This window comes from Nipponia nippon, unplaced genomic scaffold, assembly GCF_047370975.1.
Source record: "Nipponia nippon isolate SJK-2023a ecotype South Korea unplaced genomic scaffold, ASM4737097v1 scaffold_3, whole genome shotgun sequence".
Lineage (NCBI taxonomy): Eukaryota > Metazoa > Chordata > Aves > Pelecaniformes > Threskiornithidae > Nipponia > Nipponia nippon.
In genome coordinates this window covers 11,395,130-11,418,410 of record NW_028262347.1, presented here as the reverse complement: position 1 = coordinate 11,418,410, position 23,281 = coordinate 11,395,130, and the positions used below count along the sequence as shown (strand labels likewise).

The following is a 23,281-nucleotide window of genomic DNA, read 5'->3' as shown; positions in this document are numbered from 1 at the left end:
CCCATGTCAGGGCTCAGAGCACCTATCTGCCCTGCTTCTACCACCAGTGGAAGATTTATCTCACAAGCTCCCAAACAAAAGGCATCAGAAATAACTCAGAACTTCACACACTTCTTTATCTTCCTGAAGCGTGAGACCTGTCTCCACTACCAAGGAACAGTGTAAGAAACATTCACTAATTATTTAAGAGGTGTGTACATAATTTAGTTGTTGCCTGCTCCCCTTTTCTTTAATTCAGCCGTAGCACTGCAGCAGTTTAGCGCAACAACACATGGGGAAATGATACATGCTTCAGGATTTGGCAGCCTGTGACAAACGTTTCCTTCCCCAAGCCTCCCACCTGGCAGTCAAACACAATTAGCACAAGCGTGTCTCAAATAGCCATAAAGGGTCTTATCGGCAAAGGTGTGCTCATTTGTCTTTCAAAATACAATTTGGCAGGCCCTGTGGCTTGTTAAGAAGAGCTAATTTGAATGCATTTTATTAAATTGCTTTGACCGAGTGAATACAAGTTTCTGTTGGTTTTTAGGTATAAAATAATCTTTAGTACTTTAATCACAAATGTTTTGCTAAAAGCTCTCCGAATTGTCAGTAAAACCCTACCATTTCTCACAAAATAAAGCCTTATTGCATGGCTAAGTAAAATCTGTAAGGTCATAGCACAAAAAATACTTTAATTTTTCTCTGAAGTCAATAGCCATGCACTTTTCTATTCAGGCAAGAATGTATTAAAATTGCTTTCTAAATGCTGAATATTTATTCTGGTATAACGAACAGCAAGGTTTTAGGGGAGAGAATATGATGGGGAGAGTCACATTAGTATGAGACAACACAGGAAGGACAATAGTTAAATGTGGTAAAGATTAGAAAAACTGCCAGCTCCTCAGCAGAACATGCCCCTCTCCATTCAGTCTTCAAGGACATGTTTATACACCTCTCACAAAGAGACATTCTCCTTGCTTTCTGTAAGACTTGCACGGGAAAGTCAAACATTTCTGTACAAACTGAGAGAGAATGAAAGATGCACCCTCACTGCATGGGTATGGCTACATTGTGGCAGGCATTGGGGCCTGCTGTAACATTGAAATTTTATTTAAATGGCCCTCATGCTTTATTACACTCAGAAAAAGTTCCTAAGAGTAATAAATTATCTGTGCTTTGGATCTGTGGTCTTGGCACTGTTTACACAGACTACTCAAATAACAAGGAATAATCATTCATGTTGAATTATTCTAAACTACAATAGAATTCCTTTGCCTCTTTGTTTGTTAGTTTGTTTGTCTGTTTTGAAACTGTCAGTCTCCCAATTTAAGAAACAATGGAGCATTTTCCTCAGGCAGCGGGGACCTGGCTGGGGGCTCAAACATAGGACATGAACACAGCAATCTCAGTTCCATCACTGAATGCTTTCATGGACATAGAAGTCATATGAGACAAGATCTTCAGAAGTTCAAACCCAGAATTTCAAAAGTTAACCAAAAACGCTCTGTCTTTTCCTACCTTGAAATATGCTTTGGAATAGAGAAACAAAATCACTCAACAATTACAGTAATACCTATCTATGCAAGGTAAATATATTGATGTTTTTATTGTTTCCGTACTACTTTCAAGACCACTTAGCTCAGCTAGGCTGATGGGACACCTCTGTCAACAATCAATCCTTTACAATCAGTCTAGACCAGTTGGAGAGTATCATGATGGTAAAACTGCTGCTCAAAGATACTACTGAGCTTGGGACCCCAAATCAACCAAAACTTTGTGATAGGTCTTCTGCCATCTTTTCTGAGAGTGACTACACCAAAATACTAAGAGTGCCTGTGAAATCTGGAGTTTTTTACAAGCTTATATACTAAAGTGATTAACTTATTAAATCAATTTAAAAAAAAAAAACAACTCAGAACAGAGCAAAACTGAAATAAAGGTTTTGTAAATTAATCTCTTCCTGCCCGCGTCCTGGTTTTGGAGAGGGCCTCCCATGGCCGGTTCCCCCTGGTCTTTCCAAAAAGTCTCTTGCTTTCTGTCACCATGGGGCTCTAATAGGCCCTAATGACCATGACCTGCCTCACTGGGAACCTCCGCCTGCACCCCTGCCCACGGGCTCCGTTTCAGCCCAGTCCTCAGCTATGGGATAGGTATGCCTGTCTCCAGCCCTACCCCTTCAATGGACCTTGACCCTACGCCATAGCTAGCCCGTTTCCTAAATGGACCCCTCAGATATATGTTAAATCTTTTCTCCAGTCCTGTCTCTTGGATGGACATTGGACCCATGCTGTAGCCTTTTCTCCAACCTGTCCCAGGCCTCATCTCCTTTTACTCCTGACTGGAGGCCCTGGATGAAACCTAGACTTGGTTCATTGCTTGTCATGTCTGAGACTGCTGACAGACCCCGTTACCAGCATCCAGCTCCCTTAAAACTGTGCAGTCAAGAGTTCAAAACTCCCCTCTGTCCCTGACTCAGGTTGAAGCTACAGAAAGGAAACTACATTATCTTGGTATTAACTGCCCAGAACTAGAAGAATTGGAGAATGTTTTTCACAGGTGCTTGCATGACCTAATCTGATGCCATGTTCAGAGCCAGCACTTCTGCAACAAACATGTTATGCACTAGCAACCCCAGATTACTTATTAGCTGCAGCACTGTATGTCACGAATGCAGAGAATTAGCTTAGGTACAGAGCTGCCCTCAAAGTAAAAGAGCATTCAGAGCCTTGATTGCTGGGGAGCAAGACACAGAACTACCCTGGTGTCTGCAGGACACTGCTGGGGTCCTGCCCAGCCAACAGGTTCAAGATAACTTGTGAAGTCCCATCGAAGGTGTACTGCTCTGGGTGACACTCAACACCAAAGCTGCTTCTGTGCAATGTGTAATTCTCTGCTAAAACCAATAAGAACTGAAGAATTATTGGATTTATTTAGCTTTGAGATTTCTAAACCTAAGGCTGAGCAAGGACCCAAGTCACCTTCATAGTTACTGAAAGGAACAGGCATTTCCAGAGCTTTACTCATTCTGGTACAAGAGTGTTTCTATCTGCTCCTTATCTAGACAAAAGAGTTGCCTTACAATTCTTGATTGAAGTAAAATATAAAAAACCAACCAAACAAACAAAAACAAAAAAACATATCAGAATATTAAATAAAAATGTAGCTAACGGGGTAACTTAAGAGTTTTTCTAATTTATACGTCTACTTCAACTTGGACCAGGTTGTTGCTGAGCTCTGTGTTCCTTCATTGCTCTCTGTTCTCCGGCTCCCCAAACAAAACAAAATCATGAAGATTGACCCCCCAAAAATTTAGTATTTCATCCTAGGAAGAAAGGAATCATCTAGCTTGAAAACAAAGAAGTACATTTCTTGCTGAAATTTTGGCTAATGTTACAATTTTAAAAACAAATATTTTGACAAAATTATATTGTTTTATCAGGAAAAAAAAATTCAACATGTTTTACAGAGTCAGAAACAGTTTCAATTTTAGTAACTTTGTTATAACACCCACATATTCACTACTTTTATTTTTTGGCTTTATGAGAGCCATGAAGTTACATGTCATGATCTCATTTATGTGAGAAAAGCAGAGAACGGGGACCATTTGACAGACATCCAAACATATGAAGAGATCTTGGGAACAGGAAAAGTCAGAAAACAGGAATAACCACTCTGATCCATTTGAGTGATTATTATCTCTAACTTTTTATTACTGTAGATACTTTCCTTTAACTCAACTTTTAGTAGTCACAAACAACTATATAATCTGCCCAGAGGGAGCAAATTCTATCTTCTTATTACTGTATCCTATTTCCAAATTTATACTAATACTTTCTATTTCTAATACATACCAGAGAATTTTTTTTTCTCACAAGACTTTTTTTTTTTTTGAATCACAAGCATCCCATTGTGGAACACACTGAAAAATGCCCCTTCCCAAGGAGCATTCTGTATGTTCAAAGAAATCAGTCTGAGTATTTTAAATATGTCTTACTCTCTGCTATATATAATGTATAAATAAGATTACAGCTGCTCCCTAGCAACTCACAGATGCTTTCATTCTTGAAATTCATGGCAACAACACAAAGGAAAAAACCACCCCAGTAGTTTACTGTATCTGTTGCTTTTCAGAATCACTTGCTTGATCACTGACTGCTGTAAAGATCTGGGGTGACAAGTGACAGGGCAGCTGATGTTTTGAAAACCATAACATATCATAGTAGTGATGTGCACATTAGGAAAAAAATTATCAGAGAGAGTTCTTTCTTAAGTAATACATTCAGGCTGAATTCTGCAAGATGTTGGGAACACTGATGCCTCAGTTAACATCAGGGAGAGTATAAGTGGTGCCAGAGTCAATTGGCTCACTCAGATGCGTACTCAAAGGAAAGCAGATAATCAGGGATACTTTGTAGGATGGAATCATCAGATGCTTTTGACTGTTGATAATTAACAAAGTAGTCTAGAGGACTTTAAAATTAAGAAGTAATTTTTGTAATTGTCACTTTGTAGTCGAACCCTCATACAACATGAGTTCAGCTTTGTACCTCTGCTGTTGTACAAACATCAAAAACAGATCTAAAAATGCCCCTTTGTTAAGAAAAATGTATTTTAAGGTGTTCAATTTTGTTTCATAGTGATAGCAATACAGTATTAAATAACAAGGCTACATCATTTATTGGTTTCACAGCAGTTTTAGCTCAGGCTTTTAGCTGAGACTGGCTGAGTACAACGTACAACAAGTGAATCTTTCTTGTAACAGAAGAATAGGAAGAAAGTGTTTCACATTTCTTCTGCATTTCTGGCATATTTTAAGGTGGGCACTCATGTAATTTTTCAAACTCGCATATTTGTAGGAAATTTTGTCCTGCCTCAGCTGCTCTTAATGCAATTTAACACCTGCTGACTCTCTCCCCAAAGGTAATTTTAAATCTCAGGGAACTAGCAGTCTTTTTGGTGTTTTACTGACCACAGGACTTGGAAACCAATTAGCTCTAAAGTTCAGGTTTTTGTTGGGTTTGTTGTGTGGGTTTTTTAAGGAAAATCCTTAATTTGCTCTCAGCTTCTATGAAAATTATCTGAACATAAGCACCAAGAGGACAGATTTTATTAGTGTTAACGCCAATGGAAAGTTATAAATGAACCAAGAACAGTGCTTTGCTCAAAGATTATCCAGATCATCAAATAGTAATTAAAACTATGGTAATATTAGGCCACTACTTCCCTTGAGCCTGAGCAAGCTTTGTTAATGCAGCCACCTATTCTTAGCGACTTACAGCTGATTTCGCTTGCTGGAAGAAGGAACTCTTCAAAATGCCAGTTTATTGCTAAGGGAGCAGAGGGAGAGTAGCATCTGCAAATAATAAATGAGGCTCCCTGTATTTTGACAATCTCTTAATTTCCATTTGGATTACAAAGAGAACTTGCAGATGTGTCTCCAAATTTTCCAGCCTGCATTTTTAAAAGTGATTTAATTTTCCTGACACCCCGACATTGGTTAGCAATGTGTAAACTCAACAGAATTTAGTTTGGAGGATTTAATTTTTAATGCCTGCAGCTTTGGTATTTGGTTGCACATAGAACATAGCAGTGGCAGTGGTATATCCCAAATGGGACATACCTTTACAAATACGGTAGTATAAAAAACCCGTTACTGTATTTTGGGAATCTCTAACCAGTCTAACCCATCTCATATATTATTTAATTCTGGTAAATGGACCCTGATTTCTCTATGAATACCTGAATTGCCCATGTTTCACTGTACCAACCCCTTCATAATTCCATTCTAAAAGTAATCCTGATCTCACTTCCCTTCGCCACACCCCATTCAGGGATGAGGCAAAAGACATAAATGTAAGTAGTGTACAATAGCCAGTTCATGCTTAGAAAGAATTCAAGGTTTTCAGAGCATCAGCCTCATACACAGCCCACTCGACCAATCCCAGTTACTGATAAACTATCTATTTTATTACACATTACTGAAAGCATTTAAAAAAATTAAGAATTGCTTTCAGATTTTTCTCCTTCTGCTCCTTAGAAAAACAACGTAACAAGGTGCACTTTCACGGAAAACTGCCGTTATAGACCTACCAGCACCACTCATAAAAATGCCCTGAACTCAGGGAAGTTTCAGCATATATAAAACCAGCAACCTAATGAGGATGCAAGGAGTGCTTCAAAAACTTCAAAACACTTGTGGGCGCTTTTTTTTTTATTTTCATTTCAAAAGGACTCTTCAAAATTTAGATTAATTTGGTTTCTATGGTTAAAAACTCCCCTCTATTTTATTTGATGTTAAAAAAAAGTGGTTTAGTCTTTTGTTCCATTGAGAACAACAAAAAGAGACAAAAGGATAAAAGAAAGGGTACAATATTTTTCTGACTTTTGACATCAGACATCGTGAACCTCACTGGGTGGAAAAAATTATTCACTGAATATGCAAGTTTCCTTAATTCCCATATTCGACTTATTTAAGCACTTGCTTTCCTTTCTTAAAGCACTGGAGAGTACACCCAGGGCACACAGTGAACAGCTTTACAGTTACGCAAGTTATGCCTACAAGTGTTGTGGTATTAGTTACATTTTTCACTTTCAGGGGTGAAGAAGGATGGAGCCTGCACACATTCTCATCAATATATTGATGTTTTATAAGTCATAAATCAGAACTGCCTTAAAATTCAGGGTCAAAATAGTGACAAACTAATCAGAATCTATAGCAATCAGAACTTTCAAATGAAATTCAGACTTGCAAAGCCCACAGAGAAAAGACCTCCAAGGAAATATAAACCAATTATATTTGAGTTGTTATTCTTAAAATCAAACCATCTTAAAAAAATAAATCAAGTTCTCACATTTGTTCTTTATATTTTTCTCAATCATAAAATTCTCCATTACTTCAACCTTAACAAGGGTAAACGTAGTATATTCTGGAACATGGCCATATATCCCCTAGGTCCATCTGGTAGTTCATCAGAGAATAGCATGAGGTACAAAACTCTTTGCCTTTGGCTAAAGCACATTCAAACTGAATCCAACCTGATAAATATAGTATATACAAAAAAAAAAAAAAAAAAAAAAAAAGATAATAAAGCTTGTAAAAATAAATGGAAATTTCAATTCTATGGATCAGATTATTTTTTTAATAAATAATTCCAAATTTATATAAAGCCTTTAACTTTATGTTTTTTAAGAAAGAGCTGCATAACTATCATGCCGATCATAGAGAAAAATAGTAAGAATGAAAACGTTTACTGCTAACTTGTCTGTCAAACCACCTTTTGAAGCAGCAATTTCAGACTACCTATGACAGTAAGGAAGACTCATACAGATACAAATTTTAAATGAAGTTCAAGTAGGCTTTTAAAGCCTGCCATTGCAAGACCTTTATACAGGTAATGAAGAGAAGAAGGAAGCTTATATATGACAGCTTCTATAGGTAGTAAGTTAGTGGCATGCCTCTATCTGTAGAGCCTCTAGAACATAACACTATCTATCTTAGCTAAAATCTATAATCAGTCCAACAGAAAATTACCCCAGGTTAGAATTCCTTCTGGCAGAAGGAAGCTTTCCTGCTCCAGGACAGTTCAAATCAGAGACCAGTCTCTCTTACAAGTCACTCATCTCAGTTAAACTCTAGAGACTGATCCAAGACCTGAAAAGCTAAAAGCATGGACTAGAAATCTGCTGCCAATCTGAGTGCTTCAGCAGACTCACACCATCTGTGCATTAGGCACATAGACCTCACACTGAGCAATGGATGAAATGTGCTCATGCAGAACCTCGGCTGGGTGTTCGGCAAGAGCGAGCTAATTATTATAAAACAGCATTCAAGAGATAAAATAAATAAAAAAAATTCTAACAGTTGCTGGTGGACTCATTCTGTGAATGGAACTCATTGCCACATATCAAATATCCATATGTAGCTCTCTCTCATTTTGGAGGAAGAAACAGTATTTCTATCTCAGTACGAATATTATTTAAAGGCCAAGTAAGGCTATATGGGTTCACTCTACAGCTCCTGGGACTGTAATAACAGCATGCCTTATGAACACCATGCATGGATTGTTTTTGCAGCGATGTATCAAAAAGGAAACAGATTCAGAAACTAGATTTCCTTGGAACTGCCTCTCTATCTGCTGTTTCGTTCAATTATGCTGTTGCTTGAAAAGGTTACACAGTACAAGATGGCATTTTTTTGCCATAGCAGTCATAGTGAAGCTCCAGTGTGTTTGTCACGTCAAAGCTCTTAACACAGACCCACATTTTTAATACATTGTTTATGTAAAAGAGGATTCTCTTCAATCAGTTTGTAACAGACAAGCTCATACATTGCTCTAAGGCATGTTCTCTGTTCTGAGGTCTTCCTTTCTGGGTACTGCAGGGATCCCTCCCTCGTCTCTCCTGTCCCTAGAGGTATTTTAGGAGCTGGAAATCAGAAGCATACTTGTTATAGTTTATTAGATTAAAAGAGCTGTCAATTAGCTTAGTCATGGGCCTTTGCTGTGGAAGGTCTATGTAAAAATGCAAGTTGAGCATGCTTCCACCAAAATGGGACTATGTATTTACTTAATTCTGTAGTTCAGTGGGCTCTTCACCTATTTTTTCTGCATGCGGAGGTAACTATTCATAGGTATAGAATGTGACTTTGAATTTTGTGTACAGTTTTTTGTCTTTACTGAGTGAGATCAGATACATCCTCAATATTTATTTTGCTACATGGATTTTAAAATTCTATTAAGCTGCTGTCTATTCCTTCTTATTTTTTTCTAAAAGTCTATTTGGTCTGTAGAAACCGCATATCATTCACACCAGAGCAGCTTCATAATGCCTGAGAGCACAGAGTTCACAAGTAAGACAAATTTACATGAACCTTTTTAAGTTGAAAGGACAATTACATGACTTGGGTTTTTTTTATTTAAAAACACAATATTTATAACATTAAACAGCATATACTAAGCTGTGTCTTTGTCAAGAGATGTTTCAAGAAGCACATTGGACATCTTGTATCTCCTTAACAAAGATTTTCCTGTGTATCCCGTCCTCCTGCTTTCAAGTCTCAAGTTGTTGTATATACAACAACTTCTTATAAACATTCCCTTTGTTCTTCTAGGGAAGAAAAATCTGTTAAATCATAGAAAGGACCCAACAATACCCTTTTCAGCTGGGCAGCTACAGCAGCAGTAAGATCAAGCTATAGCCTCTGTTTCTTGTATAAAAATGTTTGTTTGGTTTTATTCAAAGTATTTTTTACCTGCTTGAATTGTAAATTAAATGTTGTTTGGCATGATTCTTAGCAAATGTAAATCAGTGTAATCCACTGAAGTCAGTGGAGCTCTGCCAGTTTTCAACCAGCTGAGTATTTTGGCATCTTGAATCCCGACTTCCTGCCTTGTTGAAGCAATCTTTGCATTACTGTAATGAGGCTATTGCATTGGTATTAAATCCAAGTTGGAGTTCTCCCAGATCTTGCCTAAACTCCTAATAATGTCCAAAAAAGCAGTATTTAAAAATGTACTTTAAAACTATTTTTGGAAGACCATTTTGAGACCATTCCCAGATAGTATAAATAAGATGTGAAGGACACAAGGAGGAACTACACTTTAAACACGGTCAGTCTTACTGATAACAGAACTTACATTTAGATGTTGATTCATACCACCAAAGTAGTAATTTACCACAACTAATTCAGAGGAAGAATGATCTGGAGTTAAAGTTCTAAATGGAAAAATGAAAATCTGAGCTCAATTCTTGGTTAGATCAGGACGCTGCCTGTATGGCAAATATCAATTAGTGAGTAAAGGCGCATCTATAAATTAAAGACCATGTTTCCTCTGCGCACCATAATAAACCTCAGCTCTCGCCTGCCTCTCCATCTCCTACACATATCCATCTTGCCTGTTCCTTCTATTCCCGTTACACTGGTTTGCTTGGTTAAGGCTATGGATAAGTGTAGCCTCAATGTAGAACTCCTAATTTAATGGCATCCAAGCTTTCTTTTGCAATTTTGCTTCCTACAGGCATTACATTGCTGTCATCATTGCTAATAAGGTGTGTGAAATGTCCATTGGCATAAACATATTCATATTTTCAGAAACAGTCACTATTGAAGTAATTCACTAAATCAATTCCCAAATATTTTCTCTTTTTCTGTGGAATATTCATTAGTATATTATTGTGTATCCTCGCTATACAGATATTTTCAGAAGTTGTGAACAAAGAAAGTTGCAATGGTTTACAATGGCTCTATTATACGTGCAAAAGCAAGAGGAAGAGTGGTTAGTTGCTTGGACAAGACTGTGATTCCAAGTCACTTTAAGAAATTTGTCAATGAACAAAAAAAGGGAATTTTCTGCTGAGGAGATTCCTCTCCTTAAACACGATTCCATTAAATTGACTACATGTTGAATGTAAACACCTTAAATACAAAAAATGCTCTCCCTGGATATCTATGTCCACACTGCAGAATAAATAAGACGTTTACATAGGTACTGATCTCGACAGGTCTGCTATTCACCTAACGAGTCCCTCACTTGAGTTTAATGGTGGTTTAGATTTGAATTTTTTTATTCCTTTGGAAGTACATATTACACTCTAAGTTTTACATTCTCTCTGGTCAAGAGCTCTCCCAGTCTAAAATCAAACTGAGAGTCCAGGCACTGCTCCTGTGCCTCTCCGCGATGGCCAGAAGAAAATACTTCATGGTTCTCCAGAAAAGACCATTGTGTAGCATAATTCCCTGCAGCACAAAGACCCACAGACATCCAACACACATACAAGCATGTACAGTACTGATGAACCCTGAGATACCTTCAACAAGTTATAGAAACACCATAAACTTGCATGGCACAGCAGCTACTTGAAAAAGCCCTGGTTTTGAAGAACTCATTCACTCCAGCTGAGAACACAGTAATTATGCTACTTTGAGAGCTCTCTTGGTCACTTCAGAGGTCTTCATAGAAGACTCAACTGTATGAAGCAGACACAGACTGTAACTTCAACTGAATCAGTGGGACTTCTTTCCCTGAGTCCAGGGACTGGTTGACCAGGCTGCGAAATGGTTATAATCTGTTACACATCCTTGCTATGAGCTTTAACCTCATCACTTGGCCAAATTAAAATTGATTTTCCCTAGAACAAGGAAAGACATTTCTCCTACCAAAAATCTGTCTGACCAAAGTACAGCTTTCCAGCCCTACACACGCTGGTACTACAGCTGTTCACAGAAAGTCACGTCTACTATTTTATAATAGGAGCACTCTGCTCCTTCTTTTTGTATTAATCATTCTGCTTTTGGAGGGACGAGGAGGGGCAGGAAAACCACACAAATGTATTTCATTTTTTGAAGTTTTCCAAAAACATGAAGACTACAGACTTGGTCCAAACAATTCCAGAGTTAGAAGAAGTAATAAGTCAGAAGCAAAGCTGAAAAGTCAGTCTGACTGTTAAGTATTTTTAAAGCTTGAGCAAATGAAGGCAAGTTCTGTGAATAAAAGTGACAGGCATGCAAGCACACTGTTTTTCATGTCGTGTAGTCTCCATTTTTCCAAGACTGTGGTTCATTTCAGAAGAGATCTAACTAAAAGTTAATAAGCAGCGAGCAGAAAAAAAAAAAGGATGTCATTCAAAAATGGAAAAGTGACAATAGCCTGTAAACAAGAGGAACGAGGGAGAGACTGCATGGCTCACACCTCACAAGGCTTTGCATTCTCCCTTCCAAGCAAGAGAGCTAATTAAAAGCTTGTGGCTACAGAAAGACATCATGCAATTTAGGTCAAACAAACGGCTTTGATATAGAGGGATATTTTACATGGAAACATCCCCCTTTCATGCTTTTAATCCTAGGATTACAAGCACATATTGACCACCTTATGGATACCCTCTGAGATAACTTATTATTTGCTTGAAGTGTGCTATAAATTTCAGCTTTGAAAAAGAAACTTACCTACAGTATTCACAGACTAATGTGGTTTTTTTCAGCGTGAATGTCACTGTGGTACACCTTAAATATAGCTTTAAGTATAGCACTACATATTATTATGTTTGCCCAGCAGTTCTCATTATAAGACTGTTTTAGCAGCTTGCAAGTTTGCCGAATATTAACTACATCAACTAAAATTTTTCTCAGGGAAAAAAAGAGTGACAGCGTCAATCTCTTGGCTTTTCATTATCTATTTTACTGTGTGGTCTTTGCATGGAAAAGCCAGGCAAAATGGTTGAGATATTAACTCATTGTTTTGCTCAAGTTAGAAATCCTCTGTAACTCATTTCCCTTTGAAATACCCTATTGCCCCTGCACTGTAGTTTAAAAACTTAACACATCTATTCAAATATACACTTTTTACTCCTTGGAATTTAACGAGTTTTAGCCTGAAAAGCACCTGCAGGTCACTGCAGAGATTTATCAGCTAAATCCCTGAGAAACTACACACAGGTGTATTCCAGCCCAGAAAGCATCACTCCTAGAGAACATCATACCTCCTCTGCAGCTACAGCTCAGACTTGCTGTGGTCTCTCAGGTAATCTCTATACCCTTGCGGTCTAAGCAGTGGGAGAAAGAGGAGATGAAAACTGAAGGAAGAACAAAGGGCAAGAGATTAGGATATGGAAGTAGGAGATAACGGACTGGAAAATGGTAGTCAAAGAATAAGGAGAGAAGGGACTAGAAGGGGAGGAGAAATAGAAAAAGCATACAGGAGAAAACTACAGGTTTGGGACTGAGAACTAGTGATGGAGGGAAAGGGTGAAAAGGGAGAAGAAAAATACCTGTGGAAGAGAAGAGATGCAATAGGGGTATTGGGACAGGCTGGCCACACACACCTGGACAGAATATTTTGGAAATGCTAAGGCAAACTAAAGAGTCCAGAGAGAGGTGCTGAACTGGAAAAAGCTGAGGAGAGAGATCCTGAAATAGGGATAAGAAGCCAATGTAACGGAGAAAGGCAGACTGGCCAGGCAGCAAAGGTAGAAACTGAAACAGAAACAGAATATGTTGAGGAGAGATGAAAGATAGCCCACACAGCACAGCAGGAACGGAACAGGAAGTCCAGTGGTGGATCAGGGGTATGATGCTGAATGAGGAGATGGTGGGGAAAAAGAGACACGGCAAGTGCAGAAGAGAACAGATCACACCTAGATCAGATGAGCAAAAAGGGCCCTCCCTTAGGAGAAACTCCTCACCAAAATCTGGAGAGAGACAAATGATTCGCAAGCATCGTTGTTCTCTGTCAGCAGATAGGTGGGAAATCCACCTACAAAAACTTCCATCAGTGTTCCATGCTGGGTAAACCTTATGGTTCCTCAGAAAGCTCAAGTGACAGACATTTCTGTGTTGTTGAGATCCTATGCAGGAAACCCATGTGTGTATCAATCTGACGCTTTGTGTTAGGATTTCAAGATTTCGTTTTCAGTTTGCTTGGAGTTTTCCAAGATTAAAAAGTGCATCTAAAGCATCTGCCTTAAACTGTGTTCCCATATGAAGCTCTCAAATATTAGGAAAGGCCAGAACTAAAATAACCTCTGCAATCTTCATTTATGTTCCTCATGTACATTCAGTGACACAGCCCTTCCTTCTATAGGACAGTGGTGATCTCATCTAAACTGAAGCTTCCACAGTATAAATGTGGACATCTGAGCTAGTCATCTAGCCTCCTCTATCATCAGGAAAGAGAAAATGTCCTCCTGGGAAAGGACTCATATGAGGCGTGTGGATGTCTGGGTAAAAAGTCATTAAGGTCAAAGGAATACATTAATATACATTTCTTAATGGCTTTGAAACACAGCTACTATTCATTTCATGGATCGTCTAGGGAGATTATGACTTCTGCAAGCCAAATGTCATGGCTTCATGTTCAGTTCCCCAGCACCAAGGGCTTTTGTTGGCTGACAGAACAACTTTTCCTGACATAACAGCAAAGTATCCCTTCATTATAGAGTCCTAGATCAACCCAGAGATCCCTTGGTTCACAGAAGGAGCCATGGGACTTGTGCAGGGATGGGCAGAGGGAAATGTATGATCATGTGATTGCGTACTGGATCATGATGCATACACAAAAAGTTGCATAGGCAGCGCAACCCTGACATTTTCTGAATTGTGACTTCATTTTTCTGCAATCTCAGACGTGGTTTTACCTTCTGTGAATGGAATATATCACAAAAGTTTCTTCTCAATGACAGAAGAATTGTAAATTCTTCCCTAAAACACACTTTGGGTTAAATTGGAACAGCTGAATAAAAGTATTTTTCATTCTCATCTACATTTCTTCTGACCAAAAGCTGCCTCATTTCAGGAAATATGTGTCAGAAAAATAGTCTCCCTTGTTAATAGATAGCAGAATTTTCCACTGCCATGAATGGTTGCTTCCTGGATACCATATTTGACAAACTTATAACATAAAAGCGCTTGCTTCAGGTGGAAGTGTTGCAACAATGGTAAGCCTTATGTCTGATACTGCAAAGCTGATTAAATATTAGCAATGAGCAAGTGCTGCAACATTAAGAGAGTGAACTGATGGATGTCTGTGTTGTTCATTTCTTTCTCAGTAAGCACTGCAAAGTTTAATTCCCCAAAATCTTTTTACTATGTTGGGATGAAATGATCATAATGCCTAGATGATCCACACCATTCACTTCACTTTCTAGTTATTGCAGTCTAAGGCGCATCTTCTTACCGCAGCAAGCTGGTCCACTCCACTTGCAGTTCGTGCTAATGTTACAAGATCTTCTTGCATCTTGTCTACCCACGATTTTATCCTACAGAAACCAAAAAGAAAAGAGAGACATCCAATCAGGTCACTGGCAAGTGGAACTTGCATACAATTATACAGCACAAGAAAAGGGCAAAAAAGTCAAAATATGTTGATAAAATTGAATACAAAATGTACAAGGCTTGTCTTTGACTGCTAAAAAGTAATAAGCTTGGAATGACCAAAATATTCAAGCTACACCCTGATGGTATTCTCTTTTGCTGACTCAAATCTAAGCCACTTGCTTTTACCTTTCATCAGCTGGAGTTTGCCTGGTGCTCTCCAGGACAGACATTGTCTTCACCATCAAGTATGTCACTGTAGCTGCCTCTTGTTGGCAGGTACCAAGGTCTGTTTCCAAATGCAACAGAGCCTAATTTACCTTCTTTTTTTCTTTTTTTTTTTTTTTTGTTCAATAGAGCCTCTACCCAGCCTTGATGACCTGATTCTTCTCATACAGTTTTCTGTGATGGCCACCACACTAGGCCGGCTGTAAACCAGGCATGCCATCGTATCTGTTACTAGCTGTAGCAAAGGTTACCGCAACAGAGCTGATACGCTGCCTGCCAGGACAACCTGCCTGACCCGCAGCTCGCTCCCAGCAATGCCTTTCCTGAGGGCCTTGAGGTCCCTCTCCCAACAGATAGCAGAAGCAGAGAAAAACAGCAAAATACAATCAATATCTGTCACGTCCCACCCAGGGGAAGGGGGAAGGAGCAACTAAGATTCGCAAGTCCTCTTGGGGTGGATTAAGGTGAACCAACACTCAAGGTCCGTACACAATCACCAGCTTTAACAGAAAGCTTCTATAGAAACAAATATTGAGTACAAATATTCGCTACCCGCCAGCCCTCTCACGATTATATCTACCCCAGCTATACGGCTAACCTATGCGGCTTTATGGAAAATCAAGGTAGGCTGTGCAGTACTTAACTACAATTTAATAACTTTAACAACTTAATAACCTTAGGAGAAGTGAAAGAGAGAAAGAGAGAGAGGAAAGAAGAGGAGAATCACCAGTCCTGGATCCAGCATTGGACCTACCAACGGGGGTATTCAGTGGGGAAAAGAGGGCGAGAGAGAGTGAGGGTCCCTATTTATAGATTTCGGTCTCTGGAATTCTGGAATCTTCTCGCTTCCCAGTCCCAGGATTAGTAGAGATACCAGTCAAATTAAGAGGGGCAACCAGTCAAATCAAGAGAAATGATACCAGGACCCTCCCCCAGGAGGCCGTGTGGGGGAGATAAGGCGCTTTATCAGGGTTTCATAGACCGTGGAGGATGGGGATGGGGCGAGGCAAGACCATCGGTCTCCACAGGACTCCCCCCCTCACCCTCGCTCCAGGCACTGCCCAGTCCTGGGTCCTAGTGACCCCCGCTCTGCATTCTGGTTTTAGCCCCGAGGCTGTTTGAGACAGCTCGTCCTTTTGCACTATCAGCTCTCTACAATATCTCAAAAGGGCACAATATTATGGAGTTGCAACTCGGCTACATTTATTAAAGGATCCTTCCTCATGCTTTAGAAGAAAGCAATCAGTCATCCAAACAAAAATTTAGGCCTGTGACATCTAACATGAAGGACCTTCCAGCAGCCCAAAATAACATGTGCAGAGATAGGAACGGGAACTACCTAGACAGGAAGGTACTGAGTTTTATGAAAGTGCCAGATTTAAGACAAATCCCTCTTCTCAGTCAATAATGGGTCGCTCCCCAATCAATACACTGTCTCTCTTGAATCCTATTTCCCGCAAGTAGAATACTCTGACACAGTAAACAAGAACTTTTCAAAGGTTTAGCTCAAAGTGTCTTTCAGGCCTTCACAAAAAATCTGTAGCAGAAATTGAACTAGCAAGTTGTAGCCATGGTTTCTCATTACTCATAGCTTCTGCCTGTGATACTACTGTTTTAATCATCCCTCCAGCCCCTGGACTGGCTTGTTTGACACTCTCATCTGTTGTGTCATATCCTTTATTTTCTATTGTGTCATATCTTTATTTTTCCCTTCCAAATCTTTGGATAAAGAACAGTGATTTCACTCTGTACAGCACTTCCATTATTTCCTCACTGGATTCCAGGTGTTTCAGACATATAAAAATTACATCTCAAAACACCCTAAATTTAAAAAAAAAAAAAGGAATGAAAAAGTTTTAGACTGAAATTATTTCACTGCTCTCATTCATCACTGAGCAATTTTAATTGATCTAGTTCCCAGAGGCTAGAAGCTTTCAGAAGACTGTTTACCCTTTAAAATCTTCTCAGTACACTCAACAAAGACTGACTTTTAGTCCAGATGCTAGAATGCTGAGTTATAATTCCAAAATTTTGGGAAGAAGACTATATTGATTGAAAAACTATGTATGACAAATCAATAATGCAAGAGGACACCTTATCACACAGGTTGTGATTATCTAGATTTCCATGAACACTTTTTTTAGCTGACAGATATTTTTTCTAATTTGGGCCAAGCTTTAAAAAAACTCTTTTAAAAGACTGCAAAAGCAATGTTGCTAAATAAAACAGTTCTAAAGTCTTGACAGGAGGAGTTCCACCATATAAAATACTCACCAGATTCTCCATGAGGAAAAAGGATGCGCAGAAAATTGTGAAAGTTGTAAAAAAAGTGTAATGTGGAATGTAAAAAAGGCTTACTGGGACAAACCCTTTGGTACTTAAAAAGGACTGATGGGTACTAGAACAGTTGTTAAGAATTCAGTCATCTCACAGCTGATTAGTAATAAACTGCTAATAAATTAGTAAGAGTAAACCTCTTCACTAGCAATAGAGCCTTTTAATGGCAAATTATAGGAGCGCGTATTGGAAGAAGGGCTTCAGCAAGTGTCTTCAATGGAAATCTTATGGATATGTCATTTCCAGAGGCACCCCCTCCATATCGTGGCATGAAAAGAGGATTTACCTCAAAATGGGCCTACCTCCTAACTTGGTATATCCCCCTACTCTTTCCACAAATCCTGCAAAAGTCAGGGATCAGCAGCAGAATGAGTAAAAAGACTGGAGACTCCATGAGTTTGTCCTCCGGTGCCCCACCAGAACTCTCTGCTGCAGGGCTTAATATCTCATTGAACGCTTACAAAACAAAGCACGCTACGGGAAAGACCTCCAGACGGACACGATATTTTAACAGGTGTCCAAAGGCTCCATTTATCCACTGTAACTCAGCAACCCTTTCTCTAGATTTTTCCTGACACTTCTTACCCTTTATGTGATTTGACCAATCTTCAGGCTATTTTGCCATTCTTTGGTGAATGTTTGCTGTACCGTTTGAGTCACTTTCCTAGCTGTCTCCAAGTCAAATAACAAGTAGACCCCTTCAAGTTAGTGTTGATGCTTTTCCATGGAGGTTCAACAGAGACTAATAGGTGCAACAGATCAACAGAGTCATGGTCTGTATTTGCTTTCTCCTTTTGCATTGTATCACCAAGAGTACTCTTACTGCCTTATTTCTTTGCTCATTCACATCCTACATCTCTAACATGGCCACAGGAAAGTGATGTATGTTGGGATTTAGGGACCAATTACATTTTCATTGACTATTACAATTGATTCCATTGTTCTTTCAATGCTCCCAAACCTTCCCTTCTACACTTTGCTTTCCAAAATAAATTAACTTCCTGGTTTAAATCTCCACAAAGCCCTTATATTATATAAACATTTAGTTCTATATAGAAATCAGTTTGTTAAAAATCATCCCTTGTGGTGTATTATCTGTATCATGGCTTTAAGCCCATCATGTGTATCTGTAAGACCAGCACCAACTCATAAGCACAAGTATGAACAAAAACAAAACAATGTTATCGTCTTCCATTTTTTAATGGTTTCTATTTTTCTGTGTGAAAGAATGAGGTATATGAAAAGTGAAAAAGTGAAACCCATTACCCAAAAGTGTTTTCAAAAGCATAAAATAAATAATTGAACACATTGAGATTTTTTTATGATCCATTTCAGTTATAAAAATTCTGGGTGTTATTTCTAAGAGAAGTCGATAGAAAAACTCAAAGGATTGATTTTTAAATTGACTTTTTTCATTTCCCACTGCATTGTATTTTTACTGGATATATTCCTCTCTGTCCTAAAAGGAAACTGGAATGGTAAGAACATATATTAGTTAGTTAGTTAGTTAGTTAGTTAGTTAGTTAGTTAGTTAAACTTGAAATTTTGGAAGAAGTTACCCTTAAAAACTTTAATTACTTATTACTACTATTACTTGTAAATGAAATATGGATCACTTTCCTCTTTAACTTGCAAAAATATTCTTGATTTTTCAATAACTACTTCTTATATATTGTCTAAAATTCCTGCCTCCACACAATTAGCCCATACCTTGCCTTTTGAAGTTAGTCACCCAGACTATTTTTTGTTTTCTTTTTTTGTTTCAATTTGCAGTTGAACTACGCTTCTGCTTCAGTCAGTGGAAAAAGGCATCTCCAGAGCTGACCCATTCTATCCTCAGCCAGGTGAGCTGAACTACCTATCATCTCCTACGTTGCCTCTAGTGCACCCCTAGACAACTTGGATTCCTAGTCCAGGTTCCAGCCTAGCTAGGCTACATCCTTAACTTTTAGGCAGGTTAGGGTAGACAGGATCAGTTTCTAAACTGGAATAGGACAAAGTCCATCTTAGAATCATAGAACCATTTAGGTTGGAAAAGACCTTTAAGATCAAGTGCAACTGTTATCCTAGCACTGCCAAGTCCACCACTAAACCACAGCCCTAAGCACCACATCTACCTGACTTTTAAATACCTCCAGGGATGGGGACTCAACCACTTCCCTGGGCAGCCTGGTCCAATGCCTGACTACCCTATCACTGAAGAAATTTTTCCTAATATCCAATCTAAACCTTCACTGGTGCAACTTGAGACCATTTCCTCTTATCCTATCACTTGTTACTTGGCAGAAGAGACCAAACCCCATGTCACCGCAACCTCCTTTCAGGTAGCTATAGAGAGCAATAAGGTCTCCCCTCAGCCTCCTTTTCTCCAGGCTAAACAACCCCAGTTCCCTCAGCCATTTCTCATAAGACATGTGTTCTAGACCCTTCACCAACATCATTGCCTTTCTTTGAACACACTCCAGCACCTCAATATCCTTCTTGTAGTGAGGGGCCCAAAACTGAACACAGTACTCGAGGTGCAGCCTCACCAGTGCCAAGTACAGGGGCACTATCACCTCCCTGGTCCTGCTGGCCACACTGTTTCTGATGCAATCCAGGATGCCATTGGCCTTCTTGGCCACCTGGCCACACTGCTGGCTCATGTTCAGCTGGCTGTCAACCAACACCCCCAGGTCCTTTTCCACCAGGCAGCTCTCCAGCCACTCCTCCCCAAGCCTGTAGCGTTGCATGGGGTTGTTGTGACTCAAGTGCAGGACCTGGCACTGAGACTTGTTGAACCTCATGTAATTGGTCTCGACCTATTGATCCAGTCTGTCCAGATCCCTCTGTAGAGCCTTCCTACCCTCCAGCAGATCAACACTCCCACCCAACTTGGTGTCATCTGCAAACTTACTGAGAGTGCACTCAATCCCCTCATCCAGATCATTGATAAAGGTATTAAACAGAACTGGCCCCAATACTGAGCCCTGGGGAACACCACTTGTGACCGGCCGCCAACTGCATTTAACTCCATTCACCACAACTCTTTGGGCCTGGCCGTCCAGCCAGTTTTTAAGCCAGTGCAGAGTGCACTTATCCAAGCCATGAGCAGGCAGCTTCTCCAGGAGAATGCTGTGGGAAACGGTGTCAAAGGCTTTACTAAAGTCCAAGTAGACAACATCCACAGCCATTCCGTCATCCACTATTTGGGTCACCTTGTCATAGAAGGAGATGAGGTTAGTCAAGCAAGATCTGCCTTTTATAAATCCACGCTGACTGGGCCTGATCACCTGGTTGTGCTGTATGTGCCTTGTGATGGCACTCAGGATGATCTGCTCCATAACCCTCCCCGGCACGAAGGTCAGGCTGACAGGCCTGTAGTTCCCCAGATCCTCCCTCTAGCCCTTCTTGTAAGTGGGCACCACATTGTGCAACCTCCAGTCCACTGGGATGTCCCTGGTTAGCCAGGACTGCTGATAAATGATGGAAAGTGGCTTGGTGAGCACTTCTGCCAGCTCTCTCAGTACCCTTGGGTGGATCCCATCCGACCCCATAGACTTGTGTGTGTCTAAGTGGTGTAGCAGGTCGCTAACCATTTCCCCTTGGATTATGGGAGCTTCATTCTGCTCCCCGTCCCCATCTTCCAGCTCAGGGGGCTGGGTACCCCAAGAACAACTGGTCTGACTATTAAAGACTGAAGCAAAGGCGGCATTAAGTACCTCAGCCTTTTCCTCATCCTTTGTCACTATGTTTCCTTCCGCATCCAATAAAGGACGGAGAGTCTCCTTAGCCCTCCTTTTGTTGCTAATGTAGTTATAGAAACACTTTTTATTGTCTTTTACGGCAGTAGCCAGATTAAGTTCTAGTTGGGCTTTGGTCCTTCTAATTTTCTCCCTGCAAAACTTCACGACATCCTTGTAGTCCTCCTGAGTTGCCCGCCCCTTCTTCCAAAGGTCATAAACTCTCCTTTTTTTCCTGTGTTCCAGCCAAAGCTCTCTGTTGAGCCAGGCCAGTCTTCTTCCCCACCAGCTTGTCTTTCAACACATGGGGATGGCCTGCTCCTGTGCCTTTAAGATTTCCTTCTTGAAGAATGCCTAGCCTTCTTGGACTCCTTTGTCCTTCAGGACTGCCCCTAAGGGACTCTGTCAACCAGGCTCCTGAACAGGCCAAAGTCTGCCCTCCAGAAGTCCAAGGCAGCAGTTCTGACCCCCCTCCTTACTTCTCCAAGAATTGAAAACTCTATCATTTTGTGATTGCTGTGCCCAGATGGTCTCCAACTGTCACATCACCCGCAAGTCCTTCTCTGTTCAGAAACAACAGGTCCACTGGGGTGCCTTCCCTAGCTGCTTTACTCACCAGCTGTGTTGGGAAGTTATCTTCCACACACTCCAGGAACCTCCTAGACTGTTTCCTCTCTGCTGTATTTTATTTCCAGCAGACATCTGGTAAGTTGAAGTCCCCCATGAGAACAAGGGCTAGTGATTGTGAGACTTCTCCCAGCTGCTTATAGAATATTTCGTCTCCCTCTTCATCCTGGTTGGGTGGGCTATAACAGACTCCCACCAGGATATCTGCCTTGTTGGCCTTCCCCCTGATTCTTAACCATAAACGCTCAACCCTGTCATCACCGTCATTAAGCTCTAGACAATCAAAACACTAGCTAACATACAGGGCTACCCCACCGCCTCTCCTTCCTTGCCTATCCCTTCTGAAGAGTTTTATAGCCATCCATTGCAGCACTCCACTTGTGCAAGTCATCCCACCATGTTTCAGTGATGGCAACTATATCATAGTTTTCCTGCTGCACAACGGCTTCCAGCTCCTCTTGTTTGCTGCCCATGCTGCGTGTATTGCTGTAGGTGCACTTCAGTTGGGCTATAGATCCCGCCGCCTTTCTGGGGGGAGAAACCCTAATTCCTACATGACCATTCTCAGGCGCTTACACGGTTTCTAACACATCCATAACCCTTGCACCTTTGCTGACACATGGATCTCCATCCCCTGCCTCCACTGAGATGGCAAACTGAACGACATCGCTGGCACACTGTCCCTCAAACATTGCCGTGCTGCCCCCAGACTTATCTCTAGTCAGCCTGGTTCTATCCCTTTCCCCCTTCAAATCTAGTTTAAAGCTCTTTCAATGAGCCCTGCTAACTCCTGTGCAAAGATACTTTTTCCCCTTTGAGACAGCTGTACCCCATCTGTCGCCAGCAGGCCTGGTGTCATGTAGAGCAACCCATGATTGGGTTTGCTTAAAAACCCCAAAATTCCACTGGTGACACCACGCTCAGAGCCAGGTATTGATCTGCTGGCTCTTTCTTCCCTCATCATTCCCTACCACTGGAAGGATAGAGAACACTACTTGTGCTCCTGATCCCTTAACCAGTCGTCCCAAGGCCCTGAAGTCTCTCTTGATTGCCCTCAGACTTCTTGATGCAACTTCATGGCTGCCTAGCTGAAAAAACAATAATGGATAGTAATAATAATCTGAGGGCCGTACCAGGGTAAGAAGTTTTCTCTTCACATCTTTAACCCAGGTCCCTGGGATGCAGCAGACTTCCCTAAGAAGTGGGTCTGGTCTGCATATTGGGCCTTCTGGTCCCTTCAGAAGGGAACTTTCATTCTAATTTAGTGCCAATTTCCCTCCTCAGCTGTAACTTAAATGTAAATAATAATGCTTCTTCCAGAACTGACTGTATATTTACCCTAAAAGATTATTTTCCTGCATATTCATCTTAGCCTATTAGACCTTCTGTAGTGGAAACTATCCTTTTCTTACTTGCCTCTACAACAGGTCGTCCAACATAATAAAAAGTAATAACTTCGGAAGGGTTTTTCTAGGTTACTATCAAAAGTACAAATGATAAAATGGCATTCTACAACTCTGAGAAGGCTCAGTGTAATTACTCTTGCCTTCCCACAAGAATTTAAATAGCATCATTAGTATTA

The 23,281-nt window shown here is 40.3% G+C and overlaps 1 protein-coding gene across 2 annotated transcripts in view; it reads right to left on the bottom strand.

The window, feature by feature from the left end:
• CACNA2D1 (calcium voltage-gated channel auxiliary subunit alpha2delta 1) overlaps positions 1 to 23,281 on the bottom strand; it is a 436,336-nt gene that overhangs the window by 361,870 nt on the left and 51,185 nt on the right. For both annotated transcript variants that reach the window (XM_087765875.1, XM_087765876.1), the window contains exon 2: positions 14,649 to 14,730. In XM_087765875.1, the coding sequence (XP_087622001.1) occupies positions 14,649 to 14,730 (82 nt within the window). The remainder of the gene's footprint in view (positions 1 to 14,648; positions 14,731 to 23,281) is intronic.